Below are 8,705 nucleotides of genomic sequence, written 5' to 3' on the forward strand. Positions count from 1 at the left end.
TTTGGAACAATTTGGGGATCACCTGATCATCACAAAATTTTTTTAAATCGTTATATTTTGTTTTAGTTATGGGCAAAGGTGTTTTGTACAATTGGTCCACGACCTTTGAATTTATTCCTCAAATGATGATAGGAATAATTTCTTCTTCTTCATCGGATCTCATGCTATATTTGACTGACATCTGATTGATTTTAGACTTTTTAGAAGTAGCAACTCTGATCTTGCTTATCTTTCCAGTTAAATTACCGCGAAAATATTTGTCAGCAAAGGTTCCATAACCTTTGAAATCTGTATGATCCAAATAACTGACGTTATAAGGCTTTGGTTCTTTTCTAGCTAACTGACAAACTGTAGCCCATTGCGAAGGGGCCCATACAATAGTATTTTTTTACAGCGCCTTCTATAACAGAGTGCATAGAATCAACAGACATCTCTGTATGTCCCGGGAGCAAGTAGTTCATTTGGATGCTTACAATATTTTCACAGTTTTTAAGCGCATTATGAATGGCTGACAAAATGATCCTATTCTTATTCTGTCCGGGACATGAATCGGAATTCAGTATGAGGTGTTTCACTGAGATGCGTGCATCCACTAGATCTATGTATTTCTGGATAATAGAAGCAATTTCATTGCTCCCTCGTTTTCCTTCAGTTTCTCCCCAGATGTAACAAAAGCCTTCTCTGCTGCCATTTTCATAAAAATATAAGTTGTATACGGCATATTTCCTTGAATAATAGAGTAACATGCTTTCGCCATGGGGAGTGTTCAATACCTTTTGAAGATCAAAAGATGTACAAATTAAATCTGTGCGTTTCTGACTCATTTCACGATGAAAACTGTACCTTTCCTTGCTAGCTTTCTTTTCCATAAGGTGGTCTTCCTTTTCTGCTTTGCTCTCTTCAGTGTTTGCTGCATCAAATTTAATACATTTGAGACATTTATCTTTCTTAGGAATATGAAAGCCTATATTAAATTCAGTATTAAATATGTTTAAAAAAATTTTTTCACTGACATAGTCTATTCCCTCGGAGGTTTTCTCGCCTTTGTAAATACGGTACAAATTTTTTTGGTTCCTAAATTCTACTGGTAAGTAAAGTTTAGTAGTATCCTTTCGACAGTAGTGAGAGGGCAGTGCTGGCAACTTCTTGATGAAGTTTATAACGCTTTGTCGTGTAGTTTCCTTAGTTTTATTAGCAGGTATAATTTTACCTCTTAGATCATCTTTTGCAGATCCCTCAATGGAATTTGTTAGTGTATAATGTACATAAGTTTGTGTAATATCTAGGGTGTTAAGTAGAAACTGCTGGCAGACTCTTCGTCTATCTTCGTTATCATTAATGTAATATTCGTACGAAAAAGAACGTTTCCCACTATCTTTTGAACGTTTTCTCTTGATTGAATTTCGTCGGCTCATATTTACAATCCAATCGCGTTGTCTAGCACTACTCAAACTCCAAAAATGATGAAACAATGATAATCTTCGTTCTTCGGTTACATTCTGGCAGCCATTGCCGCATTTTTTCCCGATACAAGGATTAGGTTTAATTTCTCTTTTAGAACGTATTATTCCATCTGCTCGGGTATACTCTTGACCTCTATTTTTAAGATCCTTTCTATTCTTTCTATAATTTATTCGTTTTGTTCTTTTACCTTTTTCGCCAACTATGTCAATATCATCTGTTTTACTGGCTAACTCCTTACTTACCTTCTGTGTTTTTTTGACTATCTTTTTCTTAGGCCTCTTATTATGGGTAGATGTATCTGAAGACGTGTTACCTGTATCACTCCACGAACTAGAACCATCAGTAAAAAACGGGTCTTCATTATCGGAGATAAATTCACAATATGTATTTTTGTTAAGTCTGGGTCGTTTGGATCGTTTTGTATTTTGCTTAATATTAATAGGATCAGAAGCAGCATCTTTGGCGACTAAATTTTCCATTGTGTTCGTTATTACATTGCTATCAATTACATTGCTATCAATAGTCCGTTGAAACTCTGCAACAGTGTCAACTGAAATAAAAGAGATGATATTTTATTTATATTTCATAATAGGGCTAATATAACAAGAATGAATAATAGAAAGACTGATAATAAATTATCATGAATGTACATACAAATGAAGCACCCAAAACGTTCGCAAGTTGAGCATTTCAGAGCCGTGTAATGATAATGTTTGCTATAGTGTATCGTCTACCCTTTTCTAAAATGATATTTAAAACTCAAATCATCATCTATCTTTTATCAACTAGCTGAATATTGCAAATTAATATTATTGAAAATAACAAATTCCAATACGAACCTATTCCTTCCAAGGTTGGTGGAGTCTCAGTATTATGGCCATCGGTATTATTGTTTTGCAAACATTCTATTTGTGGGACATCGGTGTTTTTGTGTATTTCTGAAATAAATTACTACAATTTATTTCTCAAACTATTGTATCCATTAGTACTTGTGTAGAGACAAGCTTTGTGTTCATAACATATCTCAAGAAAAATTTAGTCCAAACAGTAAACACTCGTCATTTACTTTAAATATAACAGGTAGTAGCCTACGTTTCAATCCCACCAATGCGTTTATTGGAAACAAAAGCCGCTTTTATCCTTATAAAGGCAGATGACGACATAGGCGAAAATGGAGTGAAAATCATACAATGGTAAATATAGTGAATAAATAATTATTAAATATAATACATACCTGATTTACTTATTGACTGATGATTTTTATAAAATATTCTAGAAGATGAAACATGATCACCCATATTTTCAATGCTTGTCAAGGGTTGATTATTATCCAATAATGAAGTTAATTCCGACGATTGTTGTTCCTGTGTAGGGTTTGATGCTATTTCGTCTTCGAAGGATAATTTACGTTTAGCCCGTACCTGAGAGAATTCGGATATTACTTTTTTATAAAACTTCCTACGGTCCATCATCACGTAACTGTAAAAAAGTTTTTGAATTAGGCAGTTAATGAATAAGTATGACAAATTTAATAGATAAACAACTATTTTATATTTAAAATAATACCATAGACTAATAATAAATCGGATACTTTTAAAATAATTAATAAACAAAAGGTAATAATTTACTTACTCGGTTCTACTATCAACCTTATCGACAAGTCTCAACAAACGTGATCTCTCCCCGTAACGGCTGATCACTGACTGAAGCGACCTTTGATTGGTACTTCTATTTATAACTTCGCCACTTGCAAAAAATTCGTTAAAAAAACGTTACTTTAAGCGACACGTTAATTAAATAATCAGAAAAATGTATATCTTAAACGGCACTAAACATCATTTACAATTGAAGTCAAAACAATTTAGGCGCCATTTATAAAAATTGTAATGCTGTCGGTTAATTTAAAAACATTTGTGATAATTTTTTATACGTTACATTAAGCGACACTTCGTATTTTATTAGACATCTTGCAAAACAAATTGAACGCCATTCAACCCATTCTGAAAATATGAGGAAAACACATTAAATACGCGATCTGCAATACATGTTAGATAGGAAAAATAATTTAAGTCACCTACCACTAACTAGTATGAACACAGAAAAACACTTTAAGTATTATTAGTAACATATTTCAGGGTAAGGAAAAACAATTTCACCACCTCTCGCTAGCTAAAAAGGAAAAGCTTAAACAATTGGAATGCCAAATATATCAAACGGGTGTTAACTTAAGAGCAACCTATACGGAAATTGACAAAATTTTGTGTCGGTACAATTATCGGTGATAAAAAATGATTCACAAAACTGCAATACTTTAAGCGACATCAAAGTCCTCACAGAGTGATGAAACTATTACCAATCGACGCAGAAAAAAATGCTGATTTCAGTGATATATAAATGTCATTTTTGACCAAAATGTCGCTTAAAGTGTTTTGCTTTTCCACCGTCGATATAAGTCTCTTAATTATGCAGATCTAAGTAAGAATTACTTAATAGGGATGGAAGAACCTTCCGGTTTTGACCTAAAACCGGTTTTTTACTTCGCAATAACCGGTTTTACCGGTTGTTTTTTGTCCCGGTTATAACCGGTTTTTTCTTTTTAAAGTAAAAATTGGTTATTAGGTTATTAAGCTGATTAGGAATAAGCTAGGTATTATTTTGGATCCCAATCATAATTATTATTCTCAAGTAATTATTCCAAACCAAACCTTAATTCAAATTTTATTTTATAAATACAGAGGCAACCTGAAAGTGCAAACTCACATCAGCCAGAAACACATAAGTTTTATTATAATGTTTCGTTGAAAAGGTATTTGTAATCATAATATTTACATAAGAAGTGATCTGGTTGAAGTAGACGCCAACATCATCTATTTTTCACAATTGACTCTTGACAGTGACAGTGGGTGAACGACTTTTTCTGATTACCAAAAATAATGTTCTGACTATGAATATCGAATTACCGATTACGAATCTCCAAGGATTTCCCTAGGTTTTCAAAACGATAGACCCATACAGGAAGTATTAAATGAGTTAAAATGTACCTATTATACAAATATACACACGTGTTAAAAGAAATACATGATAATTTTTTTTTGATGATAGTAAAAATAAAAGATAAATTGCATTATCCAATTTATTTTTAAGTAAAATATTTATGTTGATATTATTTTTTTATCCCATTTGAAAGAGTCTGGGAAATTTTTTATAAATTGAAATGATTGGGTTTAATTGTATATTATTGCAATATGTATATATTATTCTTACGCTATATTATATTTAATAGTAATCAATAAATATATAATAATAATAAAATAATAAATAAATATAATAATTAATAGAATAAAATGGTTTTATTAAAAATTGTGTTTTATTTATATTGATATTGATGTTCTTTCGATAGTACTAATTTTGATCATATTGATATTGAGTATCGAGTCGAGTTGAGTATAGAAAACTAAAGTGCATTGTAAATGTAACATTGTAACCTATTGGATTAAAAAAACCAAAAACCGATTTTTGGAAAATCCGTTTTTTTTTGGCTCGTTATAACCACCAGGTTAAACCGTAAGCAAAAAAACCGGTATAACCGAAAACCGGTGTTTTTTCAAAAACCGTCATCCCTATTACTTAAATGTTGATAGACCTTGACGATCTCTAACAGTCTACCTATACATACTCTATTCCTTTTTAACCTAAGAAAAAGTCCCATAAACTAGCATTGAGTCATTTACCGAAGTTTCTACCAATGTGTGAAGAGATAGTGGCATAATATACAGGGTGAGGCATTAGTATGGGGAAGTTCAATTACTCGTTTGTCGTTAGAGATATGAAAAACAGTTATTTAGATAAAAGTTGCGGTAGAGATAAGACCATAAATTAAAAATATTTTCATATATACAAGACCAGGGCATTTAGGACTAAAAACACCCGAATAAATAAATTTTTAAATACAGCACCTAGAGACTTGCAGTTTTTTTCATTATGTTCAGGATGACGTCAGGAGAAAAGTCCACTATTCAAAAATGGATGGAAATGCATAATTGCACTGCAAAGTGCATAAAATGCATCCAAGAATGTATAAGTATAAAAATAAAGTCAAAATCAGTATACTAAGGAACAAAATTTAATATTTGGTGGGTTTTTGGAGTCACTGAATGCGATTACGCCATCAGAACTGATTCTCGAATCACCTGGTGCCCAAGGTCACGACAAGAGATGTCATCTTCTGGAGTTTCGATGGTTTTTGGCGTTAAATCGATGCAAACGGATTACTCACGTGTTTTAGGGGTCGCTAAATACGTATATTATATCAGAATTGACCTACGGAGTACCTGATGCCCAGGATTGCTACTAAGGCACGTCATCTTCTGGAGTTTCGAGGGATTTCGGCACTAAATTGATGTAACTTGACTAATCGGGGGTATTTTTGAGGTGGTTAAACACGAAGATGCCATCAAGACAGACCTTAGGATCACCTGGTGCCCAAGGCCACTGTAAGCGACGTCATCCTCAGGAATCTCGAGGGCTTTCGGTATCAAATTGTTGAAAACGGATTACTTACGGGTTTTTGAGGTCGCTAAACACGAAAATGCTATCAACACCGACTCTTGGTGCACCTGGAGCCCAAGCTCATTGCAAGGGGCGTCCTCTTCTGGAGTTTGAGAGATTTCGGCATTAAATTGATAAAAATGGATTACTCGGGGGTTTTTGAGCCGTTTAACACGAATATGCCATTAGAACAGACCTCTCGATTACCTGGTGCACAAGGTTACTCTAAGGGGCGTCATATTCAGGAGTTTCGAGGGCTTTCGGTATTAAATTGATGCAAACGAAGTACTTACGTGCGTTTGGAGTTGCTAAACACAAATGCGATATCAGAATTGAACTCCGGAATATCTGGTGACCAGGATTCCTAGTAGGGCACGTCATCTTCTGGAGTTTCGAGTATTTTCGGCATAAAATGGATGCAAATGGATTACTCGGGGGGTTTTGAGGTCGCTAAACACGAATAGGCCATTAGAACAGACCCACAGAGCACCTGGTGCCCCGGGTCACTGCAAGTCACGTCATCTTCTGGAGTATCGAGAAATTTCGGCACTAAATTGATGCAAATGGATTAGTGAGGGTTTCTTGAGGTCGCTAAATACAAATATGCCATTAGAACCGAATCCCGGAGAACCTGGTGCGCAAGGCTTTTGCTAGGGGCGTCATCTTCTGGAGCTTCGAGAGTCTTCGTTACTAAATTGATGCAAATGGATTACTCATAGGTTTTTGCGGTTGCTGAACGCGAATACGCCATCAGTTTCGAGGGTTTTTGGTATTTTTCGGTAATTGATGCAAATCGATTAACATGGGTTTTTGGGGTTTCTGAACATAAATATGCCATCAGAACAGACACCGGGGCACCTGGTGCCTAAGATACGTTATCTTCTGTAGTTTCGATAGTTTTCGGTACCAAATTAGTGCAAACGGATTACTCTTGAGTTTTTCGTCATCTTCTGGAGTTTCGAGTGTTTTCGGTATTAAAGTGATAAAAACGGATTACTCATGGGTTCCTGAGGTATCTGAACACAAAAACGCCATCAGAACAGACACCGAAGCACCTGCTGCCTAAAGCATGTTATCTTTTAGAGTTTAGAGAATTTTCGGTACTAAACTGATGAAAAATGGATTACTTTTTGGTTTTGGGGTTGTTGATCACGAATATGTCTTACATGAGGAATTCTAGAGTATCTTGTGATTACGGTAATTGTAGCGATCACGCTACTGATTAAACTAATTTAATTAAAATTGGATTAAAAAATACCCCTCTAGAAAATCCTTGGTTGACGCCCGTGCCGATCCAATTCGCTGCAAATGCGCGCCAATAGGAACAAAATCGATTTTTGTCGATTTATAGTTTAGTTGGTCACGAGCTCGCAAATAGGCAACACATCGTCATTATTTAGGTGACGGAGTTTGAGCAAAATTGGGAAAAATCTAACTAAAAGGCCTCGAACATCAGCCAATAACACGTGCTAATAATAATAAATCAGTAGTTATATCTGGAGACTTATTTACAGGAAAGAAAAAAGGTTATAATACCGCCGATATGTTGCTTGCTCAAGTAAGTATATTGATATGTTTCTCATTATTTCGTCGTCATAAAATCCAATACACCATCCTAGAGATTCTGTTCTTTATCTGTTGTTATTAATTTTGATTAAGAAATAATTTAAATTCCATATTATAGCTTATATTATCCTTTAAATATTTGCAAAGAACGTACAAGGTCGAGTTTTTATAGTGTTAAACCTAAATTCTAATATATTTTATATCTTATCGTAGGCTTTTTACTTAAGTTCTTTTCTGTAATTTATGGAAAATTTTACAAATGTTATACAGCCTTTTGACACGTCCATCTACTGCGCGAGTCTCTGTCATGTTACCTTGAAAGTAGATTCAGAAATTTTGACATGACATATGTATACCTAACCTGAGTTTTTTTGTTTTGGTTTCCAGTACAGTGACCCTGTGCTGTCTACACATAGTGTTATAAATAATGTAATTAAATTGATAAAATTTCTTTTAGATTCCGTCACTTACCGTCACCGTAGTTATTTAGTCACGTAACGTGACTCTATCACGTTAATTATGTACCAGTTAGATTGCTATCCACTCTGTGATGGTTTGTCCCTAGAGTGGGCTGTTTTTGTTGAATAATACACCATACCTGATTTTACTACAACCAGCATCTTCACCCAGGACCTTACAGTAGGACTTACTCACCACAGCAGCCAACCAGCGTTATCGTGCCAAAAGAATTCATCTCTATGGACTTGCAACCCTACTTTTAACCGGCTGTTGTGTAAAAGCTAAGTTTATTTACTTTTTAATTATTTACTTTTGGGTAAGATATATTTGCTACAGTGTAAACTTTTCGTATGCATACGATCAGGAAAAGTACATATATTTTCGTGATAGATAGGGTTTTAAGTCGTTGTTTTTTTTTTCTCTTTGATTCAGTATAAGTAGTAGTTAGTTCAAATAAATAAAATCAGGTCTTGGTTAATAATCATAAATAATTGTATCTTAAAATTTAATAGGGAATTGGGTTGTAAAATTTTGTCGCGGATTTTAAATAGGGAATACGTCTAGTGGGTTTTTTTTATAATATATAAAGAGTCACTGACCAACTCATTTATATAGACCTTTTTACTATTCCAACGGACTTTTGCTTTGGATTTTCTATTAATACCTTT

General features: G+C 34.1%; 1 protein-coding gene across 1 annotated transcript; it reads right to left on the reverse strand.

Moving 5' to 3' along the window:
- Positions 1-332: 332 nt before the first annotated feature.
- LOC126885409 (uncharacterized) lies at positions 333-3,152 on the reverse strand. Its single transcript, XM_050651976.1, has 4 exons — positions 3,097-3,152; positions 2,699-2,943; positions 2,304-2,402; positions 333-2,014 (listed from the first exon to the last, which is right to left on the reverse strand). The coding sequence occupies exons 2-4, from the start codon at positions 2,934-2,936 to the stop codon at positions 333-335; spliced, it is 2,019 nt and encodes a 672-aa protein (XP_050507933.1). The 5' UTR covers positions 2,937-2,943; positions 3,097-3,152.
- Positions 3,153-8,705: the final 5,553 nt, after the last annotated feature.

Source organism: Diabrotica virgifera, chromosome 5 (genome assembly GCF_917563875.1).
Source record: "Diabrotica virgifera virgifera chromosome 5, PGI_DIABVI_V3a".
NCBI lineage: Eukaryota > Metazoa > Arthropoda > Insecta > Coleoptera > Chrysomelidae > Diabrotica > Diabrotica virgifera.